The 14,429-nt window shown below is 54.1% G+C and overlaps 1 protein-coding gene across 4 annotated transcripts; it reads left to right on the top strand.

Moving 5' to 3' along the window:
* Nucleotides 1-2,886: 2,886 nt before the first annotated feature.
* PROC (protein C, inactivator of coagulation factors Va and VIIIa) lies at nt 2,887-12,760 on the top strand. 4 transcript variants are annotated; one of them, XM_006153692.2, is made up of 10 exons: nt 2,923-2,991; nt 3,218-3,365; nt 4,612-4,698; nt 5,723-5,895; nt 7,207-7,231; nt 7,347-7,484; nt 7,569-7,703; nt 9,957-10,102; nt 10,902-11,019; nt 12,071-12,760. In XM_006153692.2, exons 2-10 carry the CDS (start codon nt 3,236-3,238, stop codon nt 12,658-12,660), a joined length of 1,542 nt encoding a protein of 513 aa, XP_006153754.1. In that variant the 5' UTR covers nt 2,923-2,991; nt 3,218-3,235; the 3' UTR covers nt 12,661-12,760. The 4 variants fall into 4 exon arrangements, with proteins under 4 accessions (XP_006153755.1, XP_027629683.1, XP_006153754.1 ...); XM_006153693.3 differs by lacking the exon at nt 3,218-3,365 and having other exon boundaries at nt 2,887-2,991; XM_027773882.1 differs by lacking the exon at nt 3,218-3,365 and having other exon boundaries at nt 2,890-2,991; nt 4,608-4,698.
* The last annotated feature ends 1,669 nt before the right edge of the window (nt 12,761-14,429 follow it).

Raw genomic sequence — 14,429 nt, 5'->3', positions numbered from 1 at the left:
AAATATCTCCACTTCTTTCCTGAGTGCTCCCTGCCCTTCCTGGGTCAGCCCTGAGCAGCTGAATTCTGTACCAGAGGGAGGACAAAGCACACAGGGGAGCAGGCAGCCCTTAATACAGTCACTCTAACCACTCTGCTCGAGGCAAGCAGCGCAGGTTGGGTTCCTGGCACCTATGGACAGAGTCAGGGTTGGGGTGTGGGGGACTGGACACCAGGGCTGGTGCCTGCTAAACTTACATGGCCAGCATCTGTCCTTTATCCTCCTCCTCCTCCCTCGTCAGTCCCCTCCCAGATCTTCACCAGCTATAAAGGGTGACTCTGTTATCATCTGACTTTGATTTCCAAAAGCTCCTTGCAGTACCTAACCTCTCGAGGCTACCTGGGGAGCCTAAAGAGGAAATCGTTAGTTTAGTTGATCACCCATTAGGTCCCAGGCCCTGTCCACTTTACATAAAATACTTAATGCAAAATATAAAACAAATTATTTAATTTAATCCTCACAGTCACCATCTGAGGTGGATGCTGCTTTTTTTTTTTTTTTTGAGAGGTTTTTTTTATAGGGCGCGTGCGCTCGCCAGAAAGACAGAGAGAGACAGAGGGACAGAAAGCGAGAAATCACCCCCCAGGGGGGATGGCCACACCACAATCCCTTCTCCTCCATTCTCCTCCCGGGGTCTTGAGCACGCACGCACACGCGCCCAGCATGAGTTTTAAGCCCCCAGGTCCAGGACGCGAACCGCACTCAACTACATGGGAGTCCAGCGACATAGCCATTATGCTAACTGCTGGTCCTTGAACTTGATTTTTTAAATGAAAAGGAATATAGAAGTCAGCGTCCTATTGCCCAGTAGCTAAGGGGGCTGGATCACACTTCAATCAGTTGAAGGTCCTACTAGAACAAAGACTGACTTCCTCACAAGCAAGAAGGAATTCTGCTAGTAGATTGCCTGTGGACTGACTCCACTGCTGCTTTTCCTGGGGTCTTCAAGCCTGCTGGCCCGACTGCGGGTGGGACTCAATCCGGGGTGGACTACATGGGAGTCCAGCGACATAGCCATTACACTAACTGCTGGTCCCTGAAGTGGATGCTATTATTGATCAAGTTTCACCTATGTGGTAATTGAGGTTCAGGGAAGTTAAGTAATCCAGTCAGTGAAGGAGCCAAGTCCAGGTTCGAGGCCGCGGGAGCCTTGCCTTCCGTTTTCTCACACTCCTGTTTTCTTTTCTTTGCTTGGGAATTTATACAAGGAAACCTCTGTTCTCTATATCATAGCGGGCTAGCTGTGCAACGTCCTGCCTCTGGGTTTGGCTGGGCTGATTTGGGCCCACGTGGGGCTACTCGTATCTGGAGGTCGGACTTTGAGAATTGGGGCGCCCACCCAGCGTGCCAAGCGTGTGACCAGCTCTGGGCCGCACCACCGAGCGCAGCGGCGCCCCCTGCTGGACACCTTAAAATGAGCGGAGACTCCTGGATTCCCGATGTCTGCGTGCAGCGATGCCAGCCTTCCGAGCCAGGGGAACTGGGGGATGGCTGGTGCCTCACGCAGGTGACCCCGGTCTCCCGCGCTGCCAGCGAATGAGGAGGCCATGACACAGCCTGCTGCTCATAGCCTCAGTCGCAGACAGGCCAAGAGCTCTGCAGTGGGCCCCTCCCCACCTCCTTGGTGCAGCCTTGGGAAGCCAGCCCTGCCCCCTGTATGAGTCACTTGTAGCACCTGGGTGGCCTTGCTGGATGAGTGCAGACATCTGGACAGGTGTGGACGTGGATGCCTCAGGCAGAGGTCCATGGCCTAGCAGTTAAGGAGCCTGGATCCTACACGGCCGATCCTGGTTTGAATCCTGGCCTTAGCGGCTTGAAAAACACACCGGCAGAAGTCTGTGCATGCCCCATGTCCCGACAGGATCGAGGAGCAGAGGAGAAAGGATTGCAGTGTGACCATGCCTCATGGGCAGGGGTGCTTTCTCTCACTCGGTCTCTCTGGAGAGTGCATGTGCCATTTGGCAATTTTTAAAAAAGAGATATGGGCCTTTGGGAGGTGATTAGGATTAATAAACTCCAGGGTGAGAGCTCCATTATTTAATTCTCGTGGGTTTGTAAGAAGAGAAGGGATGGTTCTGTGGTACAGCGGTCATGCGCTGCTCAAGAGAAACTGAGACAGCAACCACAGTTTGAATCCCCAACCTGGTCAGTCTGAAACACACCAGGCACGGATGTGAGCTTCCAAGATCCAAGGGGCTTAAGGACTGGAGGAGAGGATCGTGGGGTTGCCACACACTAGAGAGAGCTCCATTCTCTCCTTCTCTCTCACTCTCGTGTATATGCACACACTCTATGACGAATAAAAAACATTTTCAGAGAAAAAAAAAGAAGAGGGAGGGAGACCAGAGCTGACACACCCTCTTGCCCCCTCCATGTGATGCCCTGTGCTACCTTGTGCCCCTGCAGGGAGTCCCCACCAGCAAAAAGGCTCTCCCCAGATGCAGCTCCTCCCCAACCTGGACTTCCAAACTGTGAGCTGAATAAACCTTTATTCTCCTTAAACACCCAGTCTGTGGTATTCAGTTGTTAGGAACAGAAAAATCCACTAAAACAAATGGCATCCTAGATTTGGTGAAATACAGAATTCTTACATGTTGTGCAGACCTTGGGCAAACTGCAACGTGTCTACAAAACGGAGACAGTGTTCCTTCCTCTGCCAGCCATTATGAGGCTAAAACGGAACCACATCTGTGGACGGTTTTGAGAGTGCCCGGCCCTCACCTTCTTCCCCGGCGGGGTCTCCCATCCTTGGTGAGCAGAGGTGGGCTTCCGACAAACCCAGCCATCTGGAGCTGGGACCAGGAGGGACAATGTCACTTGTTTGTTTTTCTGTGGAGAGGGAGGCCTCAGAACCCAGGGTCAAGCAAATATTTGTAGTTACGGATTAACCTGAGTTCCAGACTGTCATGGCGGCAGGAGAGCGAACTTGCAGTTTCTCTACGACCTACCCCTGTAAGTCTCCCTTGAGGCAGGGCCATGGGGGCTGCGGAGGGAAAAGAAGGTCGAGCGGTGATGAAAATGGGACAGTGATGAAAATGGGGTCTTCTGGCCAGGGTTTGAGAGGGGAGAAAGGGACATGAGGGCCCTGCCATGGCCAGGCCACGACCTTGTTGGCATTGCCCAGGCCTGTGTGCCTCAGTCCCCAGGGCCCTCTCTCCACGTGCCTCCCTCTTTCCAGCTATAGGTGAAGTGGGAGATGGCTCAGGGTCTCCAGGTTACTAGGGCAGCTGGAAGTCCAGGGCCCTCTGCTCTTCTGCACCCCACCCCCACCTCTAAACCTTGGTCATCTGATTTAAGGGAATGTCAACACCAGCCTCAGGAGTCAGGTGAGGTGGAAAGTGAGGGGCTTGCCTGCCCACTCGGTCTTAGAGGTGGGGCCCAGGGCTCCCGGATCCCTGGCCAGCAGAACTACCTTTGCGGCCTGTGGGATACCCAGTGGTTTGGGGCAGAGGGTAAGGTTCTATATCTGGAGCCACACAGGCCTGGTTATGAGTCCAAGCTCTGTCAGCTCCTCCTTGTGGATTTTTGATAAGTCACTTGACTCCTCTGGGCCTCGGTTTTCCCCTCTATAAAGAGGAGGTGACATCACTCTCTACCTCTTGGGTGGTTGAGAGCCTTAACCGAAGTAGTGATAGCTGACGTCTATTGAACTGCTAAGTACAAATTCTGCTTTAAGAGCTTTATGTGGATCAATTCATTTAATTCTCACAAGAACCCTTCAAGGCAGAATCAATAACAAATGAGGAAAGTGAGGAACAGAGTAGTTAAGCTCCTGACCAACACTGTAGCCCAGAAAGTGGCTGGAGTTGGCATTCACACCAGGTGGTCTGGCGTCCTGGCTTGCCCTCTGAATAGTGTACAAGTTGCTTAAGACACCATAAATGTCCAATCAGTGTTAGCTCATTTTCTTTAGTTCATTTAAAGTTTTTTAAATGTTAGTTATTATTCTTTTTTTATTTTTTATTCTTTTGAGAGGTTTTCATTACAGGGTGCGTGTGCTCACCAGACAGACAGAGACAGAGAGACAGAAAGCGAGAAATCACCCCACAGGGGGGATGACCGCACCGCAATCCCTTCTCCTCCATTCTCCTCTTGGGATCTTGGGCACGCACGCACACGTTCCTGGTGTGAGTTTAAGCCACCAGGTCCGGGACCTGAACCGTGGTCGACTATGTGGGAGTCCAGCAACATAGCCATTATGCTAACTGCTGGTCCCAGTTATTATTCTTAATTCAGCTACCAGACCAGCAAGGCACAGCCACCCACTATCCCCCAACCATCACTATGGAATGAGACAAGGGAAGGCACGAACATTCCAGCAGACTGCAGCATTTCTGAGCTGAGTGCCCTTTGATCTGCACAAGGCCCCTGTCCCTTTCTACTCTTGGGTGGGCAGCATGAACTTAGCCCCTTGCAGAGGAGACTGAGTTGCCAGGTGGCTGGCTGTCTAGTGGGCAAGGACCCACAACCCTAGCTTCCACCCTGACAAGCAGCACATAGGCTGACTCCCTTGCTCAGCTTCCACCTAGGGGTTTGGGGGCTGCGGGGAGCTCAGACATCTTCCTCAGACAGGTGTCAGTAACTCCAGAATGTGGCAGCTCACAAGCCTCTTGCTGTTCGTGACCACCTGGGGAATTTCCGGCACACCAGCTACTCTTGGTAAGGCCATCCCCCCTTCCCCTGACCCTTGCTGCCTCTACAAGGCCCTCCCTGGGGCCTGCCCAGGCCTCCACACCGTCCACCACCTCCCCTGAGTCCCTGGTGAGATAAGGGGTAGGTAGGATATGGGGATGGCATGAATTGACAGACCAGCTCCAGGCTGGCCCACGGTCCACAGAAGCTATGAGGACAGCTGTGAGTGATGGTGACAGCAGGGAGCCCAGGTTTCTATCCTAACATTCAGGGGGTTGGGGGCGCACAGTCCCCTGGGTGTCCCACCCTACCCACTCTTTCTCTTAACCAGACAGTCCCAGGCCACCACCCGCATTGACCAGCTCAGCCTCTGCTCCTCAAATGCACAGCCAGGCTTTACATGACTTACATCATTGTCCCATTGTCTCATTCCCGTTTCTTGGATGAGTAAACTGACTTTAGAGAGGTAAAGACACTGGCCCAGCATCACACAGAGGTTGGATTGGGCCTCGAAGGGAGGTTTGCCTATCTATCTGTCTTTTTTTTTTTTTTTTTTTTTGAGAGGTTTTTGCTAAAGGGCGCATGCGCTCGCCAGACAGACAGAGAGACAGAGAGACAGAAAGCGAGAAATCACCCCCCAGGGGGGATGGTCACGCCGCAATCCCTTCTCCTCCATTCTCCTCTTGGGATCTTGGGCACGCATGCACATGTACCCAGCATGAGTTTTAAGCCATCGGGTCCGGGACGTGAACCGCGGTCAACTACGTGGGAGTCCAGTGACATAGCCATTACGCTAAATGCTGGTCCCATGTCTGTCTGTCTTTGAGTACATGCTCTGAATGGTGCAGGCTTCTAGCCTCCCACAGTCACTTGCTTCATGTGGAGGAAGAGAGCCCAGAGCTGAGGCCAGCATCATTGCCCAGAGGTCGAACAAGTCCTGCAGGGCCCAGACAAGACCTTTCCAGATTCTCCCCAGCTGGGCTTCCATGGACCACCTCATGGCCCCCGACTCCTCAGGCTGCTCCACCAAAGCGTGCTCCCCTCCCCACAGAACCAGACTCCGTGTTCTCCAGCAGTGAGCGCGCCCACCAGGTGCTGCGGATCCGCAAGCGTGCCAACACCTTCCTGGAGGAGCTGCGTCCCAGCAGCCTGGAGAGAGAGTGTGTAGAGGAGAAATGTGACTTTGAAGAGGCCAAGGAGATTTTCCAAGACGTGGATGACACAGTAAGGCCACCTGACTGGGTCCGCAGGATGGGCCTCAGGGGTGGACTAGCGGCTGGCTGGGACCTTGAGGAACAGGTGGGAACTGGCTGGAGAGGCTTTCTGAGAGTCCAGGGAGGCAGCCGGCAGCCAGCCTTTCTCTGCCCAGCTTGCTGGGTGGCCCTTTTATCTTGGTCAGGGCTCAAGCACTGCAGAAACAGAGCTCTGCAGTGAGCTCCAGGAGGAAGAGAACATGTGGGAGCCCTGGGCCGGGATTCCCACCCAGCCCCACTGCGGGTATCTCAGCCCACCCATCAGCCACTGCTGGCCACCACTGCTCTACTATCTCACAGTGGTGCGACCGGGAGGCCACCGCCCCACCTCCACCCATGGGCCTGCAGACCAGAGCGTGTAACCAAGACCCCTCCCTACCTGCTTGCACCTGCAGATGTGGGTGTGTGACCAAGATCTCCGATGTCCGCTGACGTACACTCACTCTGTGCCTCAGTTCAGACCTTCTAGACAGCGGTCTCCAACCCCCAGGGCATGGACCAGTGCCAGTCTGTGTTGCCTCCCTACCCCCGCAGCGGGCAAGTGAGAGAGGCTTTGTCTGGTTGTAGTCACTCCCCATTGCTGCCTGGCTCCACCACCTGCCGGGCCAGTGGCCACACAGGATTCTTATGGGAACATGACCCCTACCATTGTGTGATTGTTTCATCACTACGTGGTAGTGGTGGAAATCCGGTGCACATGGATGGGGTGTGTGCTTGGGTCATCCCAGAACAACCCCCCCATCTCCCCACCCCCACCCACCATCTGAGAAGAAATTGTCTTCTATGAGGTGGATTTTGGGTGCCAGGAACGTTGGGGACCACTGCTCTAGGGAAAACCTGATTGCTCAGGAGGCCTGAGGTAAGGATCTGAGGCCTCTGTGAGGCTCCCAGCCAGCAGTAGCAGCAGTACCTAGGTAGATCTGTGGACTCTGTGGCCCAGACCTTCTGCAACAACAGAGAACTAGGGCTTAGGGAAGGACAGGATGCTGAGAGGTCACCCCGAGTCCAGGGAGGAAGCCTTGGGCAGCGCTGCCTAGTGAGGGACTCGAGTCCCTTCCTTTGGGAGGCTCTGTGAGCAGATGGTGCAGAGATCAGCCCTCCGGCTGCACAGGGGGGATGTGTTGATCTCAGAGGGCGGGGGAGGGGATGGGAAGGAGCATCAGTTTCAAGGGCTGGCGACAACCACAAAGGTTGACCCTGGCTCTCGAGCTGCCCTCCTATGCCCCCTAACCCTGCACACCACAGCCAATGGCCCCTGACACCCCCTTCTCTCCCTCCACAGCTGGCCTTCTGGTCCCAGTATGTCGGTGAGTCCTAGATCGCAGCTGGCTGCCTGTGCATGCTCCCCTTTGGGTTTCTGACTGCTGGGGGTCAGGGAGGGGACAGGCGGCACCTATGGCCAACACCCCTTCCCTGTCGCAGATGGCGACCAGTGTGCAGCCCCGCCCTCGGAGCACCCGTGCACCAGCCCCTGCTGCAGACACGGCGTCTGCACCGACGGCATCGGCGGCTTCAGTTGCGCCTGCAGTCGTGGCTGGGAGGGCCGCTTCTGCCAGCACGGTGAGCTGGGTGCCCGGTGAGCGTGGGGCGCGGGGCGGGCGGTGGTGCCATCCCTAAGCCTGTGCTGTTTCCTCGCCCGCTCAGAGGCGCTCTTCTCCAACTGCTCGCTGGACAACGGTGGCTGCGCGCAATACTGCCTGGAGGAGGCCGACCAGCGCCGCTGCAGCTGTGCCCAGGACTACAAGCTGGGGGACGACCACAGGCAGTGCGACTCCACAGGTGAGCGACCCGCCAGCTCCGGCGGGTGGCCCGCTCACCTTGGGAACGCCTGAGCGCGAGCCGGTGTCTCCCGAGTCAGCGCAGCCGCCGGCACCCTGTCCATCTGCCCTGGCTGCGGTGATTTCCCATTACACGTCGGCCGCGCGTCCTCCGTCCTTTTCCCCTTGGTTCCCCCGGAAGGAACAAAACCCTGGTTCTGCCTTTTTTTATGTTTCCTTTTAATAGTTTTTAATTGCCAGAGGGCATGTGCCCTCGCCAGAGACAGACAGGAAAGCAGACAACTAGAAAGATGGAGAAAGAACCGCCCCAACGGGGTGTTGGTTACGTCTTAATCCCTTCCTCTCTCCATCCTGTCCAGATTTCCCCAGCTCACACATAACAGGCGCCCGGCGTGCTCGAACCACAAGGGCTGGGATTCAGACCCGGGCTAGCCATGTGTGAGCCAGCCCCCTTAGCTACTGGGCAATAGGACGCCGGCTTATCTTTGTTTTCTCTCTCTCTCTCTCTTTTTTTTTTTTTCCCATTTAAAAAATCAAGTTTAGAGACCAACGGTTGGTGTAATGGCTTATGTCTTTGGATTCCCATGTAGTCAACCCCAGTCCAAGTCCCGGACCCGTTGGCTTAAACTCACACCAGGCATGTGTGCGTGTGTGCCCAAGATCCCAAGAGGAGAATGGAGGAGAAGGGACTGAGTGTGGCCATCTCCCCTGGGGGGTGATTTCTCGCTTTCATATATATATGTATATATACACACACACACAATTTTTTGTACACACACACATGAAGTTTAGAAAGTCAGAGTTTTACAGTCCTTTTAATGAACTTCAGCATGTTCCTTGGCATGGGTTTTCTTTTTTCTATTGTCCCGTGCCCTTGATGGACTCTCAATATGGAAACTAATGTCTACGGTTAGTCACATTTTGTAGTATTTCTTTAACAATCTCTCCTGTTTCCTTTGCTCTCTTTCTGAACCTCCCATTATTCGCATTTCTTCCCTCTAGAGTTACTGTCTCTTCCCATTTTCATTTCTTCGACTTGTGTTCTTTCAGGGAACTTTACATGACTTTATATTCTAGTCCCTTACTGAAAAACCAAAACAAATAACTATATTTCAGAATAACGAGGGAGTTGCAGGAACTTGCAAAGAAGTACATGGCAGACCTGCTGGCCTGTGGGCTTTCCTGGGAGGCCCTCAGAAGGCCCAGACGGCCCATTGGCATCAGTCCTACTGCCCTGACCCTTAGGGCTTTCCTTTCAGGTTGGGTTCTCAGAGGAATCCTGAGCTTGGGTTGGAGGATGCTCATGGCTGCTTTCTAGCCTCTCCGAGCAGAGTGGGCAAGAAAGCTGACATCTTCGCAGCTGGCAGATGGACATTGGTGTCCGTCCTGTCCTGCAGTCAGCTAAGCATGCCACTGTTTCCCATGGTGGGGCTGGAGTGCCTGGGCCACAGTGTCTGGCTCACCCTCTGCAGGGGATGGTCTTCTGCAGAGGTGGGGGGTAAGGGCAGGGGTCATCACTGAGGGCTCTGGCAGTTTCTCTTACAAACTTGATTTGCCTTCCAATTATAGTCCCACCTTCATTCCCAGCCTCAGAGACACCCAGAACTCTTCCAGGCACTCCCACGGCTAGCTCGGGTACTTACTTTCTCAGTCTGCCAAGACAGTTGCCTTGTCCATCTGTGGTGCACCTTCTGGGATGTCTTCTCCATTCTCTGCAGTCATGCAGTTCCCCTGCTGATTTTCCCATTGCCCCTGCAGTCTCAGTCTCTCAGCCTGCATCCAAAGCCCATTATCAGCAGACCCGGGAAGACCCCCAGCTCTCCATTCTCTCTACTGTGCTCTTACCTCTTGGCCTCGGGGCCTGACCTTGGGGCAACTTGGGGCTCTCTGAGAATGCTATCCCCTACTCCTCAGAATCCCTTCCCTCTCTCAGGAGGTTGGCAGCACCCGGCATGACACCGTGCTGATGTATCTCAGGGATTCCCCAAGCCTGGGAGATACAGAACCTCTGCGAAACTCAACGGCCTGCAAGGACAGATAGCTAGATGGGGACAGTGCTTGGTTTGACTCTTGCCATTAGCGGCACTTTTTACTGACTGAAAGGAGGGGGTGTGGAGCTAAAACTGAGTGTTCTAAGCATCATCCATCCCGCACCTCACGATGTGGTAAACTAGCCTCCAGGTAGGAGGAGGACAGAGACAGGAGGGTAGTTGTGGAATGGTGCCCGCAGGCCCTCACCGTCTCTTCCTTTCAGCGAAGTTCCCTTGTGGGAGGCCGTGGAAAAGAATGGAGAAGAAGCGCAACATGCTGAAACGTGATGCAGACCAAGGAAACCTGACTCAGATAGACCCACGACTCATTGACGGGAAGGTGACCAAACGGGGAGACAGCCCCTGGCAGGTGAGAGGAGAGCCAGGATAGAGCCTCTCATTTGCTGAGGTTGGGGGTCATGGAGCCCCTCCTGGGAATTCCTCCTAGGATTCAGAAATAGGGTGGGAAGTTCTATCTTAGCTTGGGGGTGCAGAGGGCAAGTGGTGGGAGTGGTAGGGTAACCTAATAGGAGAAGAGCAGCCAGGGCAGGGTGGAGGTGGGGCGGGCCAGGGGCCCATGGAGCAGGGCAGGATATGGAGAAGGGTTACATTTTTAAAGAGTTTGTGGGATTTGGGGAGAGTGTCTAGAATGGAGCTTAGAGGACTGACCGCTGAGCATCTCTCTAGCTTCAACGGGGGAACCCACACTTATTGGCTCCCCTCTCTGTCAGGCACTGGGGTGGGGGGACTGGCTCTGGGGAGCCCGCAGACCCTGGGAGAGTCAGGACCCTGAACACTCAGCAATACATGGGACCTGAGGCAGGGTGGCATCAGGACAGAGCAGAAGGCCCCAGGGATACTTGGGGCAGTCTGGAGGCCAGAGTCTTCTCTAAGGATACAGGCTTGGCCAAATACCCCAGGATGAGAGGAACTTGCTCAGTGGTGTTGGCTGTGGCTGAGGATGACCACAGAAACAGCATGGGCAAGTCAGGGAGTCACCCTGACACTGGCCAGCACCATAAAATGTGCAGAGGTAGAAAATGCCCATGTGACAAGGGAACCCAAGAAAGCACTTGAGAACTGTTTCAGGGGCTGCGTGAAACCTGGGAGCCCTGGGCCTGGAGTCGGCAGATGGCAGCCCTGTGATGGCACTGCCCACCCTGTTCCAGGTGATCCTGTTGGACTCGAAGAAGAAGTTAGCCTGTGGGGCGGTGCTCATCCACCCTTCCTGGGTGCTGACAGCGGCCCACTGCATGGAGGACCCCAAGAAGCTCATCGTCAGGCTTGGTGCGGGCTGGAGCCAGGCAGGCAGGGCCTGCCAGATGCCTAAGGAGGGGGATGGGGTCAGGTTTGGGAGACCCTGGTCCCTGGGGTGATTGAGCAAGAGGTTGCTTAAGCTCTACAGAAGGTGTGTGGGGAGAAGAGGCCTGTGTACCCCCGCCCTGTCCACCCCCACAACACCCGTGTACTCTTGGAATCAGCACAGGTATGTGTACACATGTGTTTGCAGTGAAGGGCCACACCCGCCCTTGCCTCCACTCCCATACGTGGAGCAGGTTGTGTGTAGACCTCAGTGCCCTTGGGTGCTGGGACCTAAAAGGTGTGACTTCAGTCACTATGCTCCATTTAGACTGATGAGATTGGGCAGTGCAGGGGACCCTTGCATCTGCCAACACAGTGGGCTGCCACTAGTAGTCTGAGGGTCCCCAAGCCTGTGACAATTTCTGGAGGTGGCTTTTTACACACAAAAAAATAAGGCAAAGGTGTACGGACAGTGGCCGAATTCACACTCCCTACCTTCAGTGTAGTCAGTGGGCCCCATGGCCCCTAGTGGGGCTTGGTTTGGAATTTCCAGGTCCTCCTCCCTGGGAACCACTGGCCTTGCTATGAGGACCTTGGCTGCTGTGTGTTTCCAGATCTTTCTTCCCTGGCAGTGCCCGTGTCCTGTGGGTCCTCCTGTCTGGCCTTGCTGCTCCTTCCCTGGTCTCCCAGCTACAGTGCCCCATGTTACTTTGTGGCTCTGGTGTGTGGGGCGGGTCCCCAGGGTCCTTGGGCTTGCCTGTTGCCCATTACTTTCCTGGTCTCACTGCTCTACCTGAGAATCCAAATCCAGGCCAGAATTTGGCCCCCGAGGCTGACAACTGTGGGCTACTCCTAGCAAGAAAAGTCAGCCTTGATAGGGAGCCAGTTGACCCCACATGGAACCTGAGACTCATGGGATACTGTCCAGCTGTGGGCTCACCCCAGGCCTCTACCAGGCCCGCGGGAACATGCAGGGCCCTTGGAAAGGGCTCTGGGGTGAGCTCTCCAGCCCTCTGACAGTTGCTCTGCCCTCCAGGGGAGTATGACTTGCGGCGCTGGGAGAAGTGGGAGTTGGACCTGGACATCAAGGAGGTCCTCATCCACCCCAACTACAGCAGGAGCACCAGTGACAACGACATCGCGCTGCTGCGCCTGGCCCAGCCCGCCACCCTCTCGCAGACTATAATCCCCATCTGCCTCCCTGACAGTGGCCTTGCAGAGCGCGAGCTCAACCAAGCTGGCCAAGAGACGGTGGTGACGGGCTGGGGCTACCAGAGTAGCCGAGAGAAATACACCAAGAGAAACCGCACCTTCATCCTCAACTTTATCACAATCCCTGTGGTCCCGCGCAACGAGTGTGCCAATGCTATGAACAGCATGGTCTCTGAGAACATGCTGTGTGCTGGCATCCTCGGGGACTCGAGAGACGCCTGCGAGGGCGACAGCGGGGGGCCCATGGTCGCCTCTTTCCGTGGCACCTGGTTCCTGGTGGGCCTGGTGAGCTGGGGTGAGGGCTGTGGGCACCTTCACAATTATGGTGTTTATACCAAAGTCAGTCGCTACCTCGATTGGATCCACAGCCACATCGGTAAAAAGGAGACCTCCCCCGAGAGCCAGGTGCCTTAGTGCCCTCCCTGCTGGTCTCTCGGCCCTGAAGCCACTTTTGCAGTTGGGCTGGGCAGTTGAGTGGCCATGTATGGGACATTAAAAGGCATGCCAAAACACACCACCTGCTGTTCTGCCTGTCCTTCTATCCCTTTTTGGGGGGGTGTTTGGGAAGAAAGTGACACTTATTGAACACCTATTGTATGTGACAAGCTTTATGAACAGAATCTTATGTGACTCAAACCCCGTGGATTACGCTAGGAGCAGATAACATGAGCAGGAGTGCTCTCATGAGGAAAAAGTGTGCAAAAACATGACTATAAAACTGCTAGAGTCTTTCCTAGACTTGGAAAGAGCCTGTGCAAGTCAGAGATCCTGAAGCTGAGGCCTGACCCGCTTCGTAGTAAACCCAACTATGAAGGGGGCTAGTTTAAAAAAAAAATCAAAGCAACTTTATTTCTTCTATGAGAGAGGGAGACAGAGAATGACGGAGGCAGGTGCACCCCGAACAGGATCTTCACGCCACCCTCCTATTCCCAGCCTCAGCCAGCCAGGATCATGGATATGCGTGGGTAGCTGGTCTTCACAGGGGGGCCTTGGGATGTGAACCAAGGACCTTCTTATATGGCCTAAGCATCTGGAGAGTTGTTTAACACCGCACCATTGTGGTTGGCTTTGCTCATATTGCAAAGAAGGAAACAAGCTCAGGAGGGTTTACATGGCGGAGCTCGAATTTAAATGTAGGCCTGACTTCAAAACCCCAGTGCTTTTCTCTGTCCTCTTCATTCCAGGAAGAGAACTGCGTTGATACTTGCTGGGTGTGGAGGCCTCCTCCGCCCTGACAGGAAGTCACCAGAGCCCCAGCAGGTGTGGATTCAGGCCAGAATGATCTCCCTGTGAGCAGGGAAAGCTGTTTCAGGATCAATGCTATCCTACCCTGGCCTGATCAGCATAAGTGGATGAGAAAGAAAGAATTAGGATGTCCTGATTTGAAAGCACAAGAAAATTAGTCTGGGGCTGGCAAATGGTGTAGCAATTACATCTCTGGACTCCCAAATGGCTGACTGCGGTTTGAATCCTGGGCAGGGTGGTTTGAAATTCATGCCAGGTGTGTGTGCCCAAGATCCTGGGAGGAAAATGTAGAAGGGTTTGTGGCATGGCCATAACCCCTGGGGGGTGATTTCTCACTTTCCCTCTCACGGTTTCTTCTAGCGCTCTCTGGTGAGAGCATGCGCTCTAAGGCAAAAACCTCTTATATATATAAAGAAAAAAGGATGAAAGAAAATTAGTCTGAAGTCTGAAGTTAGTCTAGCTCTCCGCATGGCCTCAGGCAGGTCATTTTCCCTCTCTGGGCAGTGATGGTTAATCTTAGATGTCAATGTGACTGGCAATTAAAATGGAGGAAGGAGTGTCTTTGTAACAAATGGTGCTGGTAAAATAGGGCGATAAAATGAACTTTGACTTAAGTCTCACACCTTACATAAAAACTACCTCAAAATAGAACATGAACTTAAATGTAAACATAAAATCATAAAATGAGGGGCCAGCAGATGGCACAATGGTTACACTGCTGGACTCCCATGTAGTTGATTTCGACTCACCCCAGACCCAGCAGCTTAAAACTCGTGGGGGCAGAGGAGAGAGGGGAGCGGCAGGTGGTGTGGTGGCTAAGGGCACTGGACTCCCACATGGCTGACCACAGTTCAAGTCCCAGACCTGGTGGCTTACTTTGCCCTCTCTGGTCAAATAAAAATAAATAAATAAATTTAAATAAAATAATTCTTAAAAAA

The sequence above is a fragment of the Tupaia chinensis genome, unplaced genomic scaffold (genome assembly GCF_000334495.1).
Source record: "Tupaia chinensis unplaced genomic scaffold, TupChi_1.0 Scaffold000386_1, whole genome shotgun sequence".
Lineage (NCBI taxonomy): Eukaryota > Metazoa > Chordata > Mammalia > Scandentia > Tupaiidae > Tupaia > Tupaia belangeri.
This window is presented reverse-complemented; position numbering and strand designations above follow the sequence as displayed.

Excerpts from the sequence above, each read along its gene's own strand:
- PROC (XM_006153692.2), top strand. The coding sequence starts at position 3,236 with ATGGCTCAGGGTCTCCAGGTTACTAGGGCAGCTGGAAGTCCAGGGCCC. Across the intron at positions 3,366-4,611 it reads ACACCAGCCTCAGGAGTCAG|GTGTCAGTAACTCCAGAATG; the intron begins GTGAGGTGGAAA and ends TTCCTCAGACAG. Across the intron at positions 7,704-9,956 it reads CAGGCAGTGCGACTCCACAG|CGAAGTTCCCTTGTGGGAGG; the intron begins GTGAGCGACCCG and ends TCTTCCTTTCAG.